The 22,586-nt window shown below is 41.4% G+C and overlaps 4 protein-coding genes and 1 long non-coding RNA gene across 5 annotated transcripts; all 5 read right to left on the bottom strand.

The window, feature by feature from the left end:
• Positions 1 to 1,111: 1,111 nt before the first annotated feature.
• On the bottom strand, positions 1,112 to 2,616 carry LOC120293227. Its single transcript, XR_005550963.1, has 3 exons — positions 1,804 to 2,616; positions 1,390 to 1,498; positions 1,112 to 1,287 (listed from the first exon to the last, which is right to left on the bottom strand). It is a non-coding gene; the product is annotated as an uncharacterized LOC120293227 (long non-coding RNA).
• A 154-nt stretch (positions 2,617 to 2,770) lies between these two features.
• LOC104445966 (vesicle-associated protein 1-1) lies at positions 2,771 to 6,387 on the bottom strand. The gene is made up of 5 exons (XM_039313230.1): positions 6,336 to 6,387; positions 6,164 to 6,234; positions 5,862 to 5,943; positions 2,999 to 3,114; positions 2,771 to 2,908 (listed from the first exon to the last, which is right to left on the bottom strand). Exons 1-5 carry the CDS (start codon positions 6,385 to 6,387, stop codon positions 2,771 to 2,773), a joined length of 459 nt encoding a protein of 152 aa, XP_039169164.1.
• Positions 6,388 to 8,108: 1,721 nt separating this feature from the next.
• On the bottom strand, positions 8,109 to 10,761 carry LOC104443691 (phosphatidylinositol/phosphatidylcholine transfer protein SFH11; the record flags this gene model as incomplete). Its single annotated transcript, XM_039313229.1, has 11 exons — positions 8,109 to 8,380; positions 8,547 to 8,598; positions 8,682 to 8,761; positions 8,852 to 8,893; positions 9,080 to 9,175; positions 9,367 to 9,444; positions 9,529 to 9,637; positions 9,782 to 9,831; positions 9,944 to 10,045; positions 10,286 to 10,363; positions 10,450 to 10,761. Coding segments are annotated over 9 exons (912 nt in total), but the record flags the coding sequence as incomplete, so codon positions are not given.
• Positions 10,712 to 11,698, bottom strand: LOC120294159 (phosphatidylinositol/phosphatidylcholine transfer protein SFH6-like). The gene is made up of 2 exons (XM_039314162.1): positions 11,069 to 11,698; positions 10,712 to 10,924 (listed from the first exon to the last, which is right to left on the bottom strand). The coding sequence occupies exons 1-2, from the start codon at positions 11,476 to 11,478 to the stop codon at positions 10,780 to 10,782; spliced, it is 555 nt and encodes a 184-aa protein (XP_039170096.1). The 5' UTR covers positions 11,479 to 11,698; the 3' UTR covers positions 10,712 to 10,779.
• Positions 11,699 to 18,663: 6,965 nt separating this feature from the next.
• LOC104443690 (probable aspartyl protease At4g16563) lies at positions 18,664 to 20,600 on the bottom strand. Its single transcript, XM_010057198.3, has one exon. It carries the CDS (start codon positions 20,425 to 20,427, stop codon positions 18,931 to 18,933), a length of 1,497 nt encoding a protein of 498 aa, XP_010055500.2. The 5' UTR covers positions 20,428 to 20,600; the 3' UTR covers positions 18,664 to 18,930.
• Positions 20,601 to 22,586: the final 1,986 nt, after the last annotated feature.

Here is a 22,586-nt window from a genome sequence, read left to right as displayed (position 1 = left end):
TGTTACATCGATCATAAACATTAAGGAGTCAAACGTACCTTGTCTTTCGTGGATGAAATACCGATGTCACAGTTTGACAAAGAATTCTAATACTGTTCTTGAATAGAGGAGAAAACTGAGAGCATAGAGCAGAGAACGTATTCACGCTTTTCTCAGATTACATAACTTTTTCAATAACCAACTTCAAAGATTTTCTCATTTATTCTTTTATCTACAATAACTGCCTCTTCTTCATGGGCCATACACTTATGGGTCGGGTTTTGGGCCCAACATGGGCGGACGAACCTAAATAAGCCCACGAGCCTAAATAAGCCCATCATCACATACAAAACCATCAAATAGCTTAACAAAATGCGAGAGGACAAAAGAAGAAAACCAATCTCAAAACACCCAGAAGAAGAAGAAGACAGAATGGCGTGCTTGAATTACGAGAAAGAGATCGCTTCTTGGCCTGTTTAAGGATGTCTTTTCTTTTCTTCTTTGCTTTTTCGCCATTTTTGTGAAGGATGGTTTTGTTTGTTTTTTCCTTTTGTCTTACTCCTCTCTACTATATCAAACCCGAGACTTGATAATCATCAGCCCCACAACCCCCCAATCCCTTTATCAGCAAGGTCGTGTGCCTATCGGCAAGGATGGTTTTGTTTCGAGAGGTGAAATTATTTAAATCATTTTATCCAAAAAAAAAAAAAAAAAAGTTAACCTCTTGAGTATGGTGTGGTGATACCCATTAAGCATACTTCCTAATATGCACGTATTAAATTTTTAAATATCGCTTATGTATATCAGAAGAAAAGATAGTATGATAATTTTTTTTATATAATTTTTCCTTGAGTTGACTAATAAGCGTCCCCTTGAACACTTGGGTGAGAGTTTTTTGGTAGCGTGTTTATAAATTCTAATTTCTTGAGTCGGTTATTTAACAATTGAAATGATCAAATCTGACATTTACAATTTAACCAAGAAATAATGTGTGCATATGTGCATTTGTTTAAAATTCTAAATCTTTTTACGTTTTCAGACATGAAATCACCTGGGAAAAAGAGGTTATGAATTAACATGAGTCGTTACCGTCTTAGTATTCTTGAGTGCACTAGGCGTCATCGACAGAAATGTTGACAACTGAATATCTTATTTCTCCACTACTCAGCTGATGTTTTGAGTATCCAGGAATGTGATGATGAAAATTAGAACTAGAAAAGTAAGTCGCTTACAGAAATAGGAGCCGAGTTTTCCGGCAATAAAACTTTAGATCCCACTGGTGTTTTCTTCTCCTGCAGATGAAAACTCCTGCACTTATCACGTTAATGTCATTGTCAACTGTATTATCATGTGGGCTTAAAACTTCTCAGAATTGAGAAGTGAAGTGGTTTTGAGATGTCCATAGCTGACCTGAAGCATCTCTACAATCTCTGGATTGCGCCATGGTTCTTTGTCGCCAAACAAGCAACCACCATAGTCAGAGCATGTGCAATTTCCACCCAGAAAGCTCAGCAAGTTTCTGCACAATGAGTAGTGTACATGTAGCAGGCTTTTCTTTGGCCGCAACTTAATTGATGAATGAACTGCATAAGTACGCAGGACTATAATAATTAACCAATTCCTCCTTCTGGATCTAGCACGAATATGCAAGTACCAATACATACATAGGATCGATAACGTAGAGGAGATCATTTAGATAGTCACACCCCGGCACCTGATGACAGAAAATCCGAGTGCTTGGATTACAGGTTATACTGAACATTTGCTCTTGCAGTCTTTCGAGTCCTTTGATCAGTGTAAACTAATGTGGACTATGACACTTACTTTGATCACAGCATTTGTACGTGCATCAAGAAAAGCCTTGAGGGCTTTCCAAGCATCTTGAACCCGCATCCAGCGTCGACAATGAAGAACCTATGCAACGTCTGCATTCAAAAGTTGTTATTCACTTCAAAGGTAAACCTTTGTCATCACCGCAGCGTGACCACAGTCCATAGGTCCCTTGTACTGACACGGGCCCATTCACAGCTAATGGAGCTGCGACCTATAGAAAAGGATCCCCGTGGCACGACAGTTCACCACTTGATCCTGTTCCGACATCGATATGTGGAATCGTCTCGAATTGGCTTAAAGGAATATAGAATGGGAAGAGGGATGGGTGAAACCCCAAATGTGAATCGGAACATGATCATAATTGTGCCTGCCTTTCTTTTACTTCCTAGGGTTAGTAGTCGAAAACTATTAACCTGTGAGAAAAAAAAAAAAAAAAAAAAAAACAATATACGCACACATATTTGCACAATGGCCATCTCATCAGTCAAGCTCGTTTTTAAAAAAAGGAAAGAGCGGGTAAAAGAACCAATTGAGACGTTGGATTTGTCAATGATGCCAAGGATAACATCATAGTCCGAACGTTTTTCTTATTCTGGGTGCGAAAAAATAGCCAAGTTCAGCAGCCTAAACGAATGGAAAATGAGATGATGACAGCACCATCCCTCCTTGGAGAGTAACGGTGCTACCTACACAAGTTTTCTCAAGAAAACCGGATTACTTGAGAAAGTTGTGGATCCCATCTGGTGGGTCCCACCAATTCAGATTCAATATATAAAAAAAGAAAGTAGAAAAAAACATCATTTATATCTACTTTATTTTTTTATTTATTGAATCGAATTGGTAGGATCCACAACTTACTCAAAGGAATATAAAACTTGTGGTGGAGGTAGCACCGTCACTCTCAAAGGGGGGACGGTGCAGTCATCCTCTCATTTTTCTAAGTTGAACCATCCAATACTCACAGAAGCCGCCTCAGGACCATGTGGAACCCGTCGGTGAAGAAGAACCTTCCGACCGGAGGAGGAGGAGGAGGAGGCGTGACATAAACCACCCGCCATTCGCATTCCTCCACCGCATTGCCCGACTCCTTATTGAACTAAAGCAATCCCCAATCCGTAATTTTAGCAGCTGAACATGAACATAGGACACTGAAAATAAACTAAGACAAGTGCTACAATGAACTTACCATTTCAGCAGTAATATCCTTAGCAGTTGTGCCATCATTTATTATCATCAACTGTAGAACAAGTTTATCTTTGCATTGCATGTCAGGAGGAGCCTCCTGTTGAGCTTCCATAGTAACTACATGAAGACAGACACATTTCGGCGACATGCAAACAATTCACCCACTCGAAAATCCAAGGAAAAGGCGACACGAAATGGAGAATCCATGACAGCAAAATGAACTTGGCCACCAGATGATGGGTTCTGAGTACCTATTACATCACATGTAGCGAAAGGCAAGACAATCCCCATGTTTGGGCGCGCACGGTATTTCGTCAGACTCGTTTTCAACTAAACATGAAGAAGATCTCAACGTACAAACATCGTATATAAGGCCACAGAAATCCAAACGAACATCCCATCCGCATTCTCCCCGTTATTTTACCCAAGTAATACAACAAACGGGCAAAGCAAACGTTTGAATTTTGACGGCCAAATCTCAAAACTTCCATGCTGTTTCGCAGGACCACAGTAAAGAATGAAAAGTGCGAGTAGGAATCAGAACGTTCATACCTCGAAAGCGATATAGTGGTCGGTGTTGTTCGTCGTATGAACAGAAGTCGAGTTCTGCTTGTTCAGCTCAACTAGTCAAACCACAACAAAACAAGGACCAAGCAAAGAAAAGAAAAGAAAAGAAAAGAAAAGAAAAAAAACGATTAAAACAGAGCAAACAAAAAGAATCGCGAAAAGCCCAGATCGGAGAGAGAGTCGCAGAAACCAAAAACGTACGGGGAAGCTTCATCTCCAAAGGGTCCGTGTCGAGCAGCGCGCAGGTGCTCATCTTTTCCTCTTCTTCTGGAACACAAAACAGCTTCGCACAAATCGAGGGGAGGGGAAGAATGGCGAAATGAGGACGAAAGATGCGGGGGATCTTCTTCAGAAGCTAAAATGGCGGAAGGATCGGGTTGCATGATTTTGGGATTTTGAAGTGCTCGAAAGTTCGTTCCGTAAAGGAGGGCGAGAGATCGAGATTTGTAGGTTTGGGTGCCGGAGAGATCGAGATTTAGATATTTGGAGGGAGAGAATGGCGAATATAAAAATTATAAATCTACTATCCTATTTTATCACCTAATAAAACATGAAATAAACTTGCAAGAGAAATAAAAACAAATTAGTATTCTAGCGCTCGTTGATTCCAAGATTAAAGTTCAGCAAGAGCCATTTCCTTTCATGTTGCACTTTAAATTTAAAACGAGAGCAAAGCAATCTTCTGAAATCGTTAAACAAAGCATGGTGGGCTAGCATTGTCAATCATAAGTGCTAAACTAAGAAGATCCGCAATGGCTTCAAGGTCAATTCAAATACAATATTATGATATTCAAGTTGTTTTACAAAATTGAGTCACAACCACAAAATCTGATGTTTTGCTTGTGTCGATGAACATATTCTTATGAATGTGACAAAATCACGTGATAAACTCCCTGCACCAACAAGTACGGGTTGCTTTTAGAAGCCCCATCAATATTCAGTTTAAGCATGATAGGTGAAACAAAATAAAGTAAAAAGTATAAGTAAGCATAGTTTCGGTCGTGAACCCCACACGTTAATAATTCTTAATTAGTACTTAATGGTCCTTAATTTTGCTTTTCATTTGGTAACCAGTAATGCCGTTACACGCTGACAGAAAACCGACAAGTGAGGAACAAGCAAAGAGCGAGGAAACAGTAATTTCATTTGACTTTGGATTTGTCAATATTTCAACTGACCAAGATTTTTGTACATACATAAATATTAGCATTTGGTGATTTGATTTTGGGGAAAGATAAAATAAGAGAATTATAAATAATTTCCTTCTCGTCCCTCTTATTTAATTTTGTATAATCTCCATCTTTTTTATTGGCAACCAGAGAATCCTATGTCGAGTTGCAATCAAACGTCAAATAGGACATACTAGTATAAGTACCTCTCTACAATCCAAAGGTCCCTTATACTAACATATTCGCCACCCAATCCCGTTCTGACCTTGATATGTGGGATCGTCTCGAACTGGCTCAAAAGAATATAGAACGGAAGAGATTAGACGAAGCCCTAAATGTGTATTGGAACGTAAACGGGGATAGCAGCACCATGATTGTGCCTGCCTTTCTTTTACTCCCTCGGATTAGCAGTTGCAACCGGTTTGCACAGTGGCCATTCATCAGTCAAGCTCGTTTCTTGAAAAAGGAAAGACCGGGGAAAAAAACCAATTGAGATGTCAGATTTGTCAATGACGCCAAGGATAACATCATAATCCGAACGTTTTTCTTATTCTGGGCGCAAAAAAACTAGCTAAGCTCAGCAGCCTAAGCAGATAAAGTAAACTGTCCAATGCTCACAGAAGCCGCCTTAGAACCTCAGGCAGCAGCACACCTTGACGAAGGACCTTCTTCTGGCCCCTCGAACTGGAGGAGGCGCGATGTAAACCACCGGCAATTTGCATTCCTCGATCGCATTGCCCGATTCCTCATTGAACTAAAAGCAACCCCAATACGTAATATTAGAAGTTTGATCATAAACATAGGACACTGAACATAAACTAATACAGATGCTATAATGAATTTACCATTTCAGCAGTCATATCCTTGGCAGTCGTGCCATCGTTTACCTTCACGCTCTTTATAAGAAATTTATCTCGGCATTGCATGTCGGGAGGGGCCTTCTTTTGAGCTCGCGTGGTAACTACATGAAGATACGAGTCGGGAAAAATAAAAATAGAAAAATCCACGCGGTGACATACATCAATTCAATTCACCCAGCTTGCAAATCCAAGCAAAGGGCGACACTAAAATGGAGAACCCACGACAGCAAAGAAATGAACTTGGCCACAAAACAATGGTTCCGAGTACCTATTAGGTCACATGTTGACCGAGGCAAGACAATCCCTGTTCTCGGGCGAACCGAGTAGTTCTTCGCATTGGTCGTTAAAACCTAAACACGAACATCTTTTAACGTTCAAACATCGCGAATAAAATCCCAATAACTGTCGGACTATTTAAATAATGAACCACATTCCCATCTAATACTTAAGCTCAACATTTAAGAAATACATTAAACAGGCAAAACAAAATTCGAAGGAATAGTCAAACAAAGTTCTAAGATTCACGGAAAAGAATGAAAAATACAACAAGGAATCAGAAACATGTATTACCTTGAACGCGACGTAGTTGTCGGTGTCGTTCGACAACTGAAGAGAACACGACATCTGCTTCTTCAGCTCAACTAATCAAACCACAACAAAGAACTAAAGACCTCAAGACACGAAAAACAGAATCGCGGAAAAACCCAGATCGGAAAGAGAACCGCGGAAATCAAGAACGTACACAGAAACTTCAGCTTCCAAGGCTCGATGCCGAGCAGCTTGCCGGTGCTCATCTTTTTCCGAGTCGGATTGCAAAATCTTTTGGTTTCCTTTTTTTTTTCCCCGCATCTTGAAGTTATAGCGAGTTCGCTCCGTAAAGGAGGGAGAGAGAATAGCTCAAAAGAGGAGAGAGAGAGAGAGAGAGAGAGAGAGAGAGAGTTGGAGGTTTGGGCGGGAGAAACGAAAAATGGCGACGATGATGCCGTGATTTTTTGTTGTTTAATGAAAATGTTTTTTTTTTTTTTTTTACTTTTTTAATTGTTTTATTGCTGGTTTGTTTAGATTAATGAAATGAAGTAAGTGGCGAACGTGCGCAAAATAATGAGGAAGAAATTGCTTTCCAGGCATCGCGGGAATCCAGAGTGGGGCCCATCCCTTGTACAGGGTTGGCCGGGCGCACCCAATGGGAGTGTTATCCCGTTTACCTCCCCTCACTTGCCTGTAAATGGCTTGTGAGAAGAAGTCTCCCAGGGAAATTCATTCAGGGAGGAGCAGTTTTAGGACCTGCTCAAGTCCACACTTCTCCACTTGTTTGAGGATGCCTTTCTTTTCCTTTTTTATGTTTAATAAAAAAGTTAACCGCTTAAGAATAGTGCGGCGGTACCTGTTAAGAATGCTTCCTTGAATGAACATACTTAATCTTAAACATCAATTATGTATATCGAGGGAAAAGATTATATTAAATAATTTTTCATTAAGTTGATTAATAAGGTGTAATAAATTATAATTCCTTAAATTGGTTGTTAAAAAGTTGAGACAATTCGATCTGACATCATCTTTTTTAGCCGAGAAACAATATTTGTGTAATTATACATTTGTTTAAAATTTATATCTTGTTGATTAATTTTGGAATTAGTATATTTGTTTTCACGGCAAAGAGCACAAGTATCGGGAAAAAAAAAACAAAAAGAGTTCAAGAAAAATTTTCATATGTTGTTTTTGTGAGCCCACGGCCTCTAAAGTCAGTCTTTCCGCTTTAAATGTGAAATTTTGTGAGATCATGATAATTATTCTAAAAATTTAATCTATTAAATTAATGTGTGATTTATTATTTAAATATGCTATCAAGTCTCACGTGACTTTTGCTGAATAATGAGTGCAAAAAATAGGAACGATAAATTAGCAAAAGAAGAGATATTGCCATTGGGAACAAAATAATGAGGAAGAAAAGAATAAATACGTTAACAAATTTTATTGGGATTTTCGTTAAGGCTCATTTCGCTCAATCCATTTAAATTTCTCAACCCTAGAATTAATGGAAGATGAAACGAAGGTTTGTGGGATTGAATGGCACCGCCGTTCACATCCATAACACGTAAGGGTTAGCATGATTCTTGGGTAGAACCGAGAACATAAAAACCGTTCTGGTTTCAAATTTAAGGATATATAGGGTAAATTTCATGTCTAAAAATTAAAAAATATATTCCAACATATAGATTCCAAGTTTTAGGTAGAATTGAGAACTTGAAACAAGTCTTTGCGTTTTTCTTATTTTATGTCTTCGTGCGTTCCTACGGCATTCCACATGTGTAATATGAAACCATCAGTTTGAGCTTTCATTTCCGACAATATTCATTACTGAAACTTCTATTTTATTAATATTTCATAATTATCGCATGTGAGTTGTAATGTGACAATTTATATAAAAACCGAAAAACGGGTGTGAGAGCTTCACGACGCCAGATGTTTAATGCGAGCGAGTATAAATCTTGCAGATTTCCGGACAATGCAATGCTCACGCAATGGAGTTGATTCTCCTCTGATTCCAAAAGTGATTTCAAAAGAAAAATCATAAGGCAAGAGGTTTCAGCTTAAGCTTTCGTCGCGGCGGAAGCTTTCTGGAATTCTGTTCTTTCTCCGTAGCTTCCCCTCTCTCCAAGTTTGCAGGAATTTGAAATGGCTTTTGCTGGGCTTGAAACTTGGGCAGCTTTTAGTTGAAGAGGTGAGGACCGAACAACATAGCCATCCAAGAACACAGCTGCATCAGGATCCCCCAAGAGAAGAACGCTGGATACATATTTTGGAAAGTTTAAGACGAGACCATGTGTTGAAAATCAATCCACATTTGAAGAGAGAAACAGAAGCCCCGAAGAAGATAACATAATGAACCTAAAGGAGACGAACAGTCGTTACTTAGGGAAAGATGAGGAGGAATTAGAGAGAGTTGACTAACTTGGTGCACGCAGAAATGGCTTCTGAAGCCAATCCCTTGAGGTACCGGCCCACTGCATACGCTAGAGAATCCGGGTATCAATAAGACTTGGGAATCAATAGCAATGGAACATGAAGAGATTAGTATTATAATGACCTGCGAAATTTGTATTAATAAACTTGCCGGTTTCTTCAAGTCTTTATTAGATCTATTTCTTGTAAAAGTCCATGTAGAACCTGTCAAAGGCGACATGGAAGATGGGAAGGAGCACAAAGTACATGAAATCGCCTGGGACAAAGAGGTTATGAATTAACAAGAGTCGTTACCATCTTAGTATGCTCGAGTGCAGCTTCCAGTGCTTGGATTTTCTGCCAAACGAAGATCAATACAAGTTTGGATTCGTAAAATGATCTCTGTTATTATTATTATTATTATTATTATTATTATTATTATTATTATTATTATTATTTTGGCTTTTGCCAAAGGAAGGAAAAAACTTTGATCAAAAGGAAAGTTTGGGGGTCGATTTCATGATGAGGGAGATCACAACTCACCGTCTTGGTGTCCCCTAGGACATCTTCCAGAGCTCGGATCTTCTGCAAGAACGCTCCGTTCGTGTGTGTTGTTCCGGCATCCTCCTGAGATTCTCTCTTCATTGAGGAAAAGAGGTCTAATTATTACACATTCAATATCCTAACACAAGGTTCGAGCCTGAAGCAAAGTAAACTAGGCCTCATCGACAGAAATGTTGACAACTGAATATCATAATTCTCCGTCGCTCAGCTGATGTTTGAGCACGTGATGATGAAAAACGGAATTTCTGGAAAAGAAAGTTGCTTACAGATATAGGAACCGAGTCATCTTCGGGATCTACACCTTGGATCTCATCGGTGTTTTCTTCTCCTTCAGATGAAAATTCCTGCACTTATTGCGTTATTGTCATATTTGATTGTATTATCAAACAGTGTCAAAACTTCTCGGAATTGAGATGTCCAAAGCTGACCTGAAGCATCTCTACAATCTCTGGATTATGCCACGGTCCTTTGTCACTAAACAAGCAACCACCATAGTCAGCGCAAGTGCAATTTCCACCCAGAAAACTCGGCAAGTTTCTGCACAACGAGTAGTGTACATACAACAGGTTTTCTTTCATTGTAATTTATTCGATGAATGAACTGCTTAAGTATGCAGGATCATAATAATTAAACAATTCCTCCTTCTAGATGTAGCACCAATATGGAAGTACCAGAACATACACAGGATCGATAACTTCGACGAGAACGTTGAGATAGTCGTCTCCCAGCACCTGATGACAGAAAATCCAAGTACTCAGTTTACAGATTATATTGAACATTTCGCTTATCCAGTCTTCTGAGTCCTCCAATCAGTGTAAACCGATGGGGACTAATGAAACTCACTGTGATCTTAGCCAATGTACGTGCATCAAGAAAAGCCTTGAGGGCTTTCCACAGCATCTTGAACCCCGATCCAGCATTGACAATGAAGAGCTTGTGCAACGTCTGCGTTGAAAAATTGTTATCTACTAAGAAAGGTAAAACCTTTGTCGCCAACTCTCGAGAGTTTTACATCAGTAACACATTGCACTCAAATTTTTAAGGCTATATAGAAGCACTTGATTACTATTAATCAATCGAACTGAGTTGTTTTCATTTCACCCTGTATCAGATCCCCAAAGATAGCAACAAATCTGTTGAAATAGCCACTGGCTTGGCTTTTAGTGATGACTGTCCTGGACATACCTCTGGGTAGTAATTACTGTCGATTTTCTGAATCTCCATGAAGAGATACCTCGCGGGCTTTGAGAAATTCGACATCCCCTAAGAACAAACCACGAATCAGAAAGTTTGACAAACCCATGCTGTTGCAAATTCCGCAATATTTTCATTAAAAATCAGGTCCTTACCACTCCCTTAACGTCTAAAATACTTGTTGTAGACGCTACATGCCTCTTCGCTGCAATCGAACATGCGGGGTACCTCAGATTTTGTGTCTTCTCTTGTTCTGATACGTGATATCTAACTAACCGTTCTACTGTAGTCCCTTGCAGCAGAGAATTCAGGTCCACCATGCCAAGCCTCTCGATATATATCGGCCTACCACATTTATCAACGCCATGATATCCATGAGGATAACACTTCTTTACCTCCGAGTACTCTTCAAACTTGAACTCCTGCAATATCTCAAACAGATCAGTCCCTTGCAAAAGACGAACAAATAACTTGTAATGTGGCGTTCAAACAAAAATACAAGAACAATTAAAGAGGATAGAAAGTGTCGCCTTCAAAATCGCCTCAACCCCATAGTCTTCCCTCCACTTAAGATAGTTAAGAAAAACTTCTTTTGCTTTCGAAACATCAAAGTCCCTCATCTTTAGGAATCTGAAAACAGGAAAAGATAACATAGTACCATAAAAACCCGGCAAATACCATCTTAAATAGCTATATCCAACACGAGTCTGTACTTGGTAACTAAACAACAGAAGTGATGCTTCCATGTCGGCTCCACAGACAATTTATACTTACCGCAATAGGGTGTCGTAGTGAAATTGTTTCCCTGGATTATGGCCCTCGAGAAAGAGTAGTTCCCGAAAGGACTCAACAATTTGCGCTTCCTTTGGATTATCGGGGACTCCCTCAACATACATGTTTATGCTCTGGCTCCTGGTGATCTTCTTCAATGACTCCCTAAACTTGATAGGATAAGACAGTGCAGACTTCATGCTCTTCATGCTTTTCATGCTCTTCATACTCTTCATGCTTAAACTGGACAACCAGGACCCTTTTTTCTCTTTATTCCACGGCACTGGCGAACACTGTGCCGCGCCTTGAGTGAAGGGCGGTTCCACAGCAGTCAGCAGCTTTTCCCCTTCTCCATCTCCTCTTATTATGGTTATGACTTTATCACTTTCATCGAGTCTGCCGAGCTTATCCATTCGCTCACCTTAAGCATTTAGCAATCTCGGTTTCTGAAACTGGAACTTTAACCATTCAGCGACTGATGATAGGAAGGACCAAGACCCTCGTGTGGGATCACAGACTCAATCTGTAATCAGCTACGACCCGGGATCGAAGGAGTCTCTAACGAAACGTACCGATGAGTCTGTAAACTTTCCGGACAGAGAGAAAAATTACAAGGGAAGGGAAGGTTGAGGATCAAAGGCATCAGGTGCAATGCTTCCTTTGGGGTTTTGGAATGTGTGGAGACCAAGAGAACCTTGAGCTAAGCAAGCAAATGCTATGAACGACAGCTTTGTTCTCACTACAGGCGCCAGAAGAATTAAAGCTTTAGCTTCATCTTTTCTAAAGGTGCAACTGTAAACCGAAGTTACATCTGATGGGCCCTCTAATATGGGCTCGTGGGCCTTCAATACAAGCTAATGGGCTTAGGAGTTGGCCGGTTACTTCCTCATAAAACATGGTTTGGAAAGTGGGCTTGGACAATTTGAAGCAAGTGAAACTAGTATCGGGATAAAAAGATGTTGACTTTCTGGTGAAAGTCAATGTGTGAGAATGGCCAAAAAGAGATTTGAGTGAGATACCCTATGAAGCCTTTGACGGAACGATTGGACTAAATTGCTCCAAAAGTCCCAAACGCTCCACATGAAGTCTAGCACAAGTTTTAATTGACTACACGTGAAAATGATCAGATGGTCTAACAGATTATGTGTGCTCGCTCACTTAGTGGAGTCTTGTGCACACACATGGGACAATTATTACTAATAGGAATAATGACGCAAATAGTTCATGATCTTTGATCCAATGTATAATATTATCGCTAAATTTTTAATTTATTCAATATAATCGCTAAAATCTACCATAATTTCTAATATCGTATATGAATTTTTAATTTGTTTAATGAGATTTATCCTTAAATTATATGAAAATATACAATGTTATTTTTGATAAGTTATAATATTTTTATATAATCTATAGATTAAATTGAACTTATATCACAGTTTTAAGGATTACATTAAATAATTTAAAAGTTTGGAAATGATATTATGTATTGAGTTAATGTTTATAAACTATTTGTCGTTTTTCCTTATTAACTTGTGATATAAAAGGACACGTGCGTGTCTATATCATGTAATGATGGTCACTTCTTGTGATGATTGAAGTGTCAATAACAAAGGAGATTGAAACAACAACAACAAAAAACCTCCTCCTCCACATTCCCAATCAAAGCACAGAGATGAAATAATCATTCTATACAAATCTTCAATCTCAACGATGATGCTTTGAGTCAGAATTTCCCAAGGTTAAAAATCACACACGTCTTACCGATTCCCCACAAATCTCTCCTATTCCAGGATTGACATGTCATTTCGTAAATAATAAATACTTTAATATCTCCTGATGATATTTCCTCTGTGTCTTGTCAACCCAATAAAGAAAAAAGTGAAGAACCAACTCTTGGATTCTGTACAGCCTGGACATGGATGAGATAGTACTTCTTCCATCATTTTTCTTTTACTGTACTCTGGCACTGCTCTCTTGATCTTAGCCAAGATGCCCAGAAAGGCTAAATCCTGCACTGCTCATTCCTCAATTTCATACCTATACTTAAAAATATCTTCTTGAAAATAATATATATATATATATATATATATAAAAAGAATAATATCTCCATAGTCGAAGAAAATGTTTCTATAACTTTCACGAAGTAAATGGGTCGCATTTTCAAAATTAGAAAAAGAAGGGCACTTAGCGAAATATGGGCATCAGTTGTCTTTTGAATTGGAAGAAAGGCCAATGGAGTGGTGCCTCAAAGAAGGAACTCTGTGCTGTCTTGTGTCTGTACGTGCCAGGTGATGCGCGACCGCTGGCACTTCTGATCTTTTCTGAAACGAGGATAGGGGAATGAGCAGGGGAGGCCGAAAGTGGGAGTGGGCCGAAGTGACCCGACAGCGGAACCCGGTAATGGGGAGGTTAGCTTTTTAATCTCAGGTACGACCTAGCCAGAACAATGGATGATGGTCAGAATACAACAAAAGGGAGAAAAAGATGAATATATGCTGTCGTATGCCTTATAGCAAGGCGACAATATCACTTGAAATCTTCGAACTGGAATACCCACCCAATCAAATTCTCCCCTTTCTCTTAGCTTTTTCCACCTTTTCCGCCTACTTGTAGTGGTTGAAATTCCAATTCGAATCTTGAAATGAAATTGTGCCAATATGCCATCTAAATTGCAGAACCTTTTGGAAAGTAGGCGTTTTGGTTGTAGGTAGGTATCGAAACATTGCTGATTGATCAATTGGTGATGCAATTCACCAATTCGGTTTTCATGTGAATTTGATGTGCCTTGACATTCCATACTTTCGAGAATAGAGATTCACGGATCTTTGCAACGTCAAGTTCTTGGAGATTGTCTAATTTGAAAACATTACAAATTTCCCATATGAGCATAAATATTATTTTGTGACTATTTCAAGTTCAACCTATTCAACTAGATTTGTCATTACAACCTTATTGGAAAATTAACTCTTCCTAGTCATGAGTGGACTTGGACAAAAGCTGTCTATCACAAGCAAAACGTTGTTAGTTCATTAATTTGGTATACATGGAATTGAATTTTTATACCACTACACAAAATAAAAGCCGTCATTTGAGTTCTTAAGAAAATACTCCAAATTGCATGCCTATGGGATTTTCTTTTCCGGTAGAATGCCTTCACTTTGCATAATAAAAGTGCCAAGCGATTTTCTATAAACATATATGTGTCAACCGTTTGCTTTCTTAAATTTTATGCTGACGTATTATTATACCTTTAAATATTTGAGTTATACGGCATTAATAAAAAATCATATCTCGAATAAAAAGTAAAAGCTACAAGTAAAATTATTACCTATACACTTAAATGAATGGAGCGTAAAAAATGTGCAGCGTCTTGACTGAGAGAAGTAGAGCAGGCCATCTGCAAAGGGAAAGAAAAAGATAAATAATCTGGAAGGACCATTTTTCTTGACCAAAAATCTGATAAAACGCTCAAGATTATTAAATTATCGTATTTTTTTTTAAATATGAATAAAAAATATATATGTTATCCAATAATTATGCCATCGAGAATCCAAGAAAGAAAAGGTTATTTTTATATTCGATTCCAAAATCGAATGCATCTCTCGAGCGGAACTATACGTTAAAATCTCTTTAGTTCTCTAGGCGAACGCTGTCGGAAAGTAGACAGCCGTCGCAAGTGGGGCCCAGGGAAGGAAAACGTGTGGAACGATCTAGAGTCGCACGTGCGGGGACGGCCAGCTGTGTTCCCGGGGCCCCACACGCTTGCGGCCGCTTCGGGAATGGACGACGCGACGGGATCATGACGTCATCCTCCGAGGAGGGGAAAAAGACAAAATCCCTTTGGCGGCTTCTGGTCGTCGCCCATCTCCCGCCACGTGTTCGGACATTCGCCGCACGGGACTCGCCGACCTGGGCTGTCTTAAGGAAGCTCTCAATTTAGCTTATAGATTGGCATCCCGATTTCCACGTTGCATTTGAAATTTCGGGAACTCTAATTAATAAATGATTGAAAAATTATTTTATTTAAAAAGATGGTCTACATAATTTACTATTAACGAATGTTTTAAGAATACTTGGTCATATTTAAAGTATTATTTTTCTTGTTTGTCATGCATAATTAGTACTTTGAAATTGATTATTATTAACAAGCGTTTTGACCTTACTCAATGGGACCCTATTTTGAGATTTGATGAAAAATACTATTTGTTCAAACGAAATTCAATGAATGAAGGTGAGGAGTGCATCCAGCATGGTCCAAACTCTAAAGCGGTATCATTGGAATGCATAGATTCTAAGGTTTTCAAAATGAAAGGGCACCCACCAAAGCAAGGAAGCACCAACCAAAAAGCAATGACGCTCCTCCTCTTTTCTAATAATGCTCATCATTGACAGCTAACGGACAAAAAAGATTGAAATCTCATTGGCGGCCGCAGTCCGGGACCCACCAGAGAATAGGTTCTCTCTTCTTATTTTTTCAATGAGGCGATGAGTGCTCAATATACCTCTTAAGTATATTTATTAAAAAAAGTATATGTTTTTTGATATATTAAAAAAATTACGGATCAATTTTTTAAGTAAAATCCTCTTATTGATATTCTCAAAGATTTGGAAGACCACTGGCGAAAAGCAAAATCCTCCGATTGAACTGCCACCTACAATAAATTCGTTTACATTAACATCATGAAAATGAAAAATGAATATGTACTGCCAAATGGATGGGTAAGAATTGGCAGAAGTTTTTCTTAAAAAAACATTCAAAATTTATGCCTTCATCTCTCGTACTCGTAGAACGTTTGCAATCGTATAATCATACAAATGTACTTGAGGACAGGAGAAACTTGTCGAGACTACTGATTGAACTAAGAAAATTATATATAATTCCTTCTCCTTCGATATGCGTATAAGTGCTTCCGGAACTGAATATCTTTTTCTCAAATGTGTTTGATGGATACCGCAGGAAATTTGTGATTTCGAACGACCCACTTGTCGAGATGAATCGAACGAAGTGAAATCCAACATGGAGCCCTTGTTCAATTGATTGCTCTGACCGGCCATGCACGCTCTGAAATGGTTGGGGCAAGAAAAGAGGCGTCAGAGCAATAATTATTGGCGAAATGCTCCAATTTTGTGTAAACGAGCACGTCGACGCATTTGCTGAACAGATTTAGTACAAAATGATATGACGTTTCAGAGTACTCGGCAGCAACAAAGAGAACAGCCAAAGCGTTGGCATTTCTTGATTAGTCATTCAACAACAGCCTCGGATTTGCTGGTTGTTGATAAAACTCTACTTACGGAGAGAGTAAAGATAGGGTCGTCTAAAAGAATTGAAAATAATGACATATATTATTTAAGAATTTAATTAAATGTGTAATGTAATTTATGAACTTTTAATTTATTCATTATGATCTGTAAATTTTTAATATATATTCAATTTAGGCTTTGTTAATGTTATCCTGAAATTCACCCGTAGGCAGTACAGTTAGTTAAATTCACTCTTTCTAGCATATGGAAGTCAAGAGTTTGAAATCTTGCGTTGCTAGCAATTTAAGTGGAGAGCCCTGACGGTGGGTTGCTAGATTAACTCTCCCCGAGGTATAGACGTTGTAGGTCCTCCATCGCGGAGGCCGTATTTGAGTGGGGTCCTGGCGGTGGGTTACTAGGCTAACTTTCCCTGAAATATCTGCACTGTAGGTCCTCCATTGCGGAGGTCGTGAGACCCTGAATTGGCGTAAGCCGACAAGGGCATGCTCCAGTGGATCCTTGATCACAAAAAAAAGAAAAAATTATCTTGACAATAATTCAAGTTTAGAGATGAAATTTAACATTTTTGTACAATTTATGAACTAAATTGAATTATGTACAAAAAAATTAGAGATTACATTGCATATTTAACAAAAGTTCAGGGATCATATTAAACATATTAAAAATTTAAAGACTACATTGCACATTCAATTAAAGTTCAAAAACTGTTTATGTTATTATTCCAAAAAATTTTAGCCTTTATTTATTTATTTTTTTGGTGACCTGAGAACCGCCATACAGCCGGCAGCCAGCCCACCTCCCACAGCATCGCAGGTAAGTTGCGCAATGGGGGTGAGAAATTTCGAACATTTAACCTTAAGGCTGAGGGGTCAAGACATGAACCAACTCGTCCACCGCGGGCTGGGTAAATTTTAGCCTTTATTTATTTTTTTATTTTTTTATTTTTTTGTCTTTGGAGGAACCGCAGAACTGCACACCACAATAGAAACCCCTGTGTGACACTTAGCGGAGAACCCACCACCCCGAGTCACATTTAATACACCTAGCGTCTCCCCTGGGTTTTGAACCCTTCACTTCTGGGCTGAGGATCAGCGGGGCCTTATCCAGTGGAGCCACCGCGGCCGGTGGTATTTTAGCATTTATTGTTACATGGAAAGTTACATGGAAAGTGCGAAAAAAGTGACTCTAAGACGTTTCCCAACAGTCGTTTATTGTGCTATGAGAACACAACGAGTATTAGTGATACTATCACCTTTAGCCATGGGCATTTAACCCACCTCACTCACTCCAAGCACAAGAAATTACTATACCTTAGTAGTCAGAACTGAAATACTGACGTGGTGTCTACCTTCACTACCGTGAAGTCCCCTAATTCCCTGTCTATCTTGATCTTTCCAACAGAGAGAGAATATGAGAACAATGCGGAGTTTCTTACCCTAGGGCGGTTCTTCTGTATATTTCCTCCACATTTATTGATAACACCCTTATTAAATTTCTTCTCTTTTTTTACCTCAAAGGCATTATTAATTGATAGATATGCAGCTGGCACAAACCCCTCAATAGCCCCCCCTCAAGAAGAGTAATTGCCTCCGACCCAGAAGAAAAGAAGAAGATTAATTGCTCAACAGCTGGATTGGGCATGAGTTGAGCTTGACTCAGTAGTGTCAACTCCCTTAGCTTTGGGACTCCCTCCCTCTCTACAAGTGGCTCTTTTCCATTGGAAAAGCATTCAATTTGAGAAGATCTCTCGTCAATCTTCTTTGGATGTACGAGTTCAACCCACGATTTTGCTTGACAATTCTAAATCAAGTATTCTCAACAAACGTTCGGAACACTAGTTGACGTGACTCTAAAAAAAAGAAAAGGAAATTTAAAGGTCGAGTGCGCCTATGATCTTTCCTACTCACCACCACTGTCGGAGATTCAGTGCTACCTCGTACCTAGGCACAATCCTTGTGTAATCACGATAGTCGAACTGGCGAAGAACTTAGTGACAAGTTTCGCATCCGAGGCGCGCGCACGATCCCAACTTGCTACTTCCACAAAGCACCCCACCACCTCATGAACGATCCACCATCCCCTCGGGACGTGCTTCACACGGCACGACACGTCAAGAAAAGAGGAGGGGGATTCGGGTCAGAATCGGATGGATCGTGTCCAGATTCCTTGCTGGATCACCTGAGAAAAGATAGAAATTCTTCACGCAATGCCAATCGATATGACATGTTTTAGTACTCAAGTACCGGACCGAAGGATGGTCCCTCCCGAAGGGGCTGGCTCGACCTGGCTAGTGGGAGAGAGTCGTGACCGAGATGCCTCCACGAGGTCTTTCATACGTTACGGTCTGATCGATTTTATTGCACTTCTCTGATCGCTATCAATACGAATGATGTCAGCAATACTTTTCTCCGAACATTCACTCATTTGATTAAGGACTGCTGTACCATAAGGAAGCTGTACACTTTCAAAAATACTTTACAATGGCTTCGCATTCCCCCCTCCCCGGTTCGGAACGCGTGAAACGAGTTGACTTCTTATTCATCCGGGATCGAATGACCCTGACCGGCGACCGTGGACCGAACGTCGATGCAGCCGTGCGCCTAGTGTTGGTTGAGGCTGTCCCACAGGGTCGAGCAGCGCCGTCGGGCGAACCCCACCCTCCGCTTCTCCAGGTCATAAACCACCTCGAAACCCTGCTGCTGATAATTCCCCAGGGTCGCCACGGGCCCGCCGTCCGCCTCGGCCTCGTCCCAGCCGCTCATCAGCATCAAGCACCCCACTCGTGACCGCCTCCCGCTGCTGCCGCCGTTGCCGCCGTCCGTAAAGTCGTAGAAATAGTTCCTCCTCGGGAGCACCACGCTGGACCCCTGCCCCACGAAATGCAATGTAACAGTAGGCACGCTCGCGATCGTGTCGTTGTCGAAGTGGAAGCACGGGCTCAGGCCCGTCTTGTCTTCTACTTCGGTCGCCCGCTTATGGACTCGGCCGAGCCGCCGCTCGAACTCGGCGACCACGGAGCCGTACAGGCCCGCAGGCAGCATGGTGAACGTCGTCCCCGAGTCGACCACCATCCCGCCGTTCCCGCGGCCGTCCACCGTCCTCAAGTTCTCCGCCGCCAGGATATGCTTCCGGCCCACGGTTATCCCCTGCAGCCCGACGCAGTAGAAGTACGGATGCTTCGGGTTGTCGAGCATCTCAGTGTACACGAACTCCGCCTCCTCGTTGCCGATCACTTTCTCCTTCCGCCCTAGGATGAGCGGGCTCGGCCGGAGGACTCGGTCCGGCTCGAAAGAGTGAGACACCAAGCAATAAGAAAACCGGTTGCCCAGCTGCGGCGACAAGCGGGCGAGCTGAGCCGGCAACGAGAGGGAGCCGCGGCCGAACCCGGCGACTCCAACCGGCTCTCCAAGGGCCGAGTGGGCACACCCGAAGGTGAAATTACGAAGGACCAAGGCAGGAGGAGACGTCGGGATGGAAACGGAGTGGCGGTACAGGGTGGCGATGAAGCTGCCGTCGCCATAGGCGTAGTAAAACGGTGGGCAAGAGAAGGAGGCGCAGTCGGAGATTTCGATAGACTCGAGCGGGCAGCGAGCGGCGGCGCAGAGGTCGGAGGAAGAGAGAGAGGAGTGGGCCGCCGCGCATGCAGGGGACTTGCAAGAGACGGTGGAGGTGGAGGAACGGTTAAGGGCCACGACGGGGTTGCGGCGGTTGGGGTTGGGCTTGCCTTCGCAGAGGATGCAGTCGAAAGGAGCGCAAGGGAACCAGACGAGGTCGCTGCCGGTGTCCATGAAGAGGGAGATGGACTGGGGAGGGTGGGAGTCGAGGGTGAAGCTGAGGGTGTAGTCGCTGCCCGGGGACAGAGGGAGGGAGACCTGGCGGCGGCCGCTGCTGCGGTGGGAGAGGTGGCGGCCGAGGCGGTGGTGGAGGGAGCGGGCGGCAGAGCGGGCGGAGGCGGACTTGAGGAGGTGGTGGGTGGTGTTAAATCGGGAGGTGGAGAGAGAGTGGGTGAGAGGGAGGAAGATGGGGGCGGAGAACGAGGTGGAAAAGTGGTGGGCGATGAAGAGGAGTAGAACGAAGAGACGGAGAGAGGACGCCATTCGAGAGAGGAGAAACAGAGTACTCTGTTTCGTTCGGTGTTGGTGTTACGCCACCTCGGAGAGAGAACAGAGAGAGGAATGGAGGAGAGGGTGAAGAGTTTGTGAGGGTTTTAAAGAGGGGAGGAAGGCTCGGCTTTGCTATGCGTTGGATTTGGCAAAGGTGATGGGGATGGGGGAGGAGGATGTGCATGGTCCAATAGATTCAGCTAAAACGCCCTAAACATGTAATTTGGTACCGGCGGCCTAAGGAAAAAAAGGTTAGAAAAGGCAGGGAAATTATCAGAGCTTTCAAGCTTCTTCTTTTCTTTCTTTCTTTCTTCAGTAGTAAGCTTTGTTCCACAGGGAATTATGGATAAGCACTCGAGTGTTGACTTGAACTAATCATTGGAGTACTTCGGTTCATTTAATATCCTGGGTGATGGAGATGGGGACGGGGCATCCGTGAGTTTGGTGGCAGTCAAAAATCAGCGGCCAGCCTTTGGCTTTGCCAGTATACTTCTAAGCTGTTTCTTGAACCCAAACAAAGTTCTGAGCTGTTTCCAATAGGTGAAAAAAGGAACCCCGCAAACCCAATTGAAAAAGAAGCGCTTTCAAATCCAATTTTGGATCCGACATTGGTCATTGTCACAATCGAATTGAAATGGAGAAAATTGAAACGGGTTTTATCAACTAAATGTCTGCTTAAATATCCTTATATATATATAACAAAAATTTAAGATTTGCCAAAACATTGGTTATACGGTTATGGAATCACGATGCATTGAAAACTATACTTCTATTTTGATTAGTTACTTAACAAATAGCCTGAGAACACTTCTCAACAAATTTTAGTTAAAAAAGCAAAGAAGTTTACTACTAAAAAAGAGAATCGTAGTTTTTCAACAAAAGAAAGCAAAAATAAATATCGTTTATAAGGAAGATGACTCGTGTTTCCGCTCTGTATATACCCATTCCGCATCCCCAATGATACAATCTTTATAGACAAATTGGAGAGAGAGAGAGTAGGAGTCTGAAAACTCGTGCAAAGGATTTATCATGTGTAGTCCAATGAACCAACAACGCTTGCTTGCTTGCTCATACCGCAAATCATATCGGGTTATGTATAAAGTCCTGGAATTTTAACACCAACAGTTTAAGATAATCCTTCTTTAATAAGGACAAATCCGAGGTTGCACTACGAGGTGGATACGTATTGCTGTCAATCCCATGCTTGGATTCACTGAATGGCATAGGCAAATAAGCCGGTGAAAAGAATGTGAGTCTCGGGTTTCGGACCATGCAGCCAAGGCACGTGCTTGACCTGAGAACCACGTGCATTACTACCAAGGAAAGAGATCACCTAAGGTTCCTGTTATGATCATCACTTCAGTGATCAGGAATTGAAGCTGATGTCTGAGCTAAATCTCATACCATGGACCAGCGATGAAGGTAGGGCCGCGATGAGTAATTCCCTTCGTGAGTTTTGAGTGGAATGCAAGTTCTCAAGTTGAGCTGCCATGGTCCCATCCAATTCAGTCAACCGATATCGCCCGCCCCCTCCAAGATTTCGTAATCCCACTGAAATATCTCAACATGCATGCCGACAAATCAACCAACGCACTGCACCTAGACAAAGCAAGACATCGTCTAAAGATACTGTGCCTTTTCCTTCACGGACTGAACTACTCGTTAGTGCCCAAAAAGGGAGGGATTGCAGGTCACTTTCTCTTTCTTCCCTTAGATTTTCAGAGGCGTTCCGTGTGTATCGATTAACTCACATTGATCACCCCCCCTTCAAAGTATCAGTGTGGGCAGAGACATTCTTCTGTTTCTGGTAAAAGCCCTCATGGGCTTCAGCGGTCACTCAACACGGCTTCTCAGAAGAACCGGACCCGCCTAATTAGGAACCCCCTTATTCAATCATTTGCCTGAATTGTCTTTCTAGTCATAACCAAAAGCAAAGCATCAATCAGACACGCCAACAAACGAAACGTCCAAAACTTGTTGTCACTTTCCCCACACTATAAGGGACAGCTTGTTTGGGTTCCACCAACCATTACTATGGATGTCCCCAAAGGGTATTTCGATTCAGAGATATCCACCTGCCTACAACCATTACCGCTGGCCAATAGAGCCAATGCTTCTCATATTTCAGGAGGAAAAAAAAAACAAAATTTACC

This window comes from Eucalyptus grandis, chromosome 5 (assembly GCF_016545825.1).
Source record: "Eucalyptus grandis isolate ANBG69807.140 chromosome 5, ASM1654582v1, whole genome shotgun sequence".
Classification (NCBI taxonomy): domain Eukaryota; kingdom Viridiplantae; phylum Streptophyta; class Magnoliopsida; order Myrtales; family Myrtaceae; genus Eucalyptus; species Eucalyptus grandis.
Note: the sequence above shows the minus strand (reverse complement) of the source record. Positions and strands in the feature narration are given on the sequence as shown.

What these genes read in the sequence shown, in the direction of transcription:
- LOC104445966 (XM_039313230.1), bottom strand. Translation starts at nt 6,387, where the DNA reads ATGAGCACCGGCAAGCTGCTCGGCATCGAGCCTTGGAAGCTGAAGTTT. An exon ending in GTCAACATGTGACCTAATAG is followed by an intron (nt 3,115 to 5,861) that starts GTACTCGGAACC and finishes GTCTTCATGTAG; the next exon opens with TTACTATGGAAGCTCAACAG. An exon ending in AGGATATTACTGCTGAAATG is followed by an intron (nt 2,909 to 2,998) that starts GTAAGTTCATTG and finishes GGATTGCTTTAG; the next exon opens with TTCAATAAGGAGTCGGGCAA.
- LOC120294159 (XM_039314162.1), bottom strand. Translation starts at nt 11,478, where the DNA reads ATGGATAAGCTCGGCAGACTCGATGAAAGTGATAAAGTCATAACCATA. An exon ending in CACTACGACACCCTATTGCG is followed by an intron (nt 10,925 to 11,068) that starts GTAAGTATAAAT and finishes TCCTGTTTTCAG; the next exon opens with ATTCCTAAAGATGAGGGACT.
- LOC104443690 (XM_010057198.3), bottom strand. Translation starts at nt 20,427, where the DNA reads ATGGCGTCCTCTCTCCGTCTCTTCGTTCTACTCCTCTTCATCGCCCAC.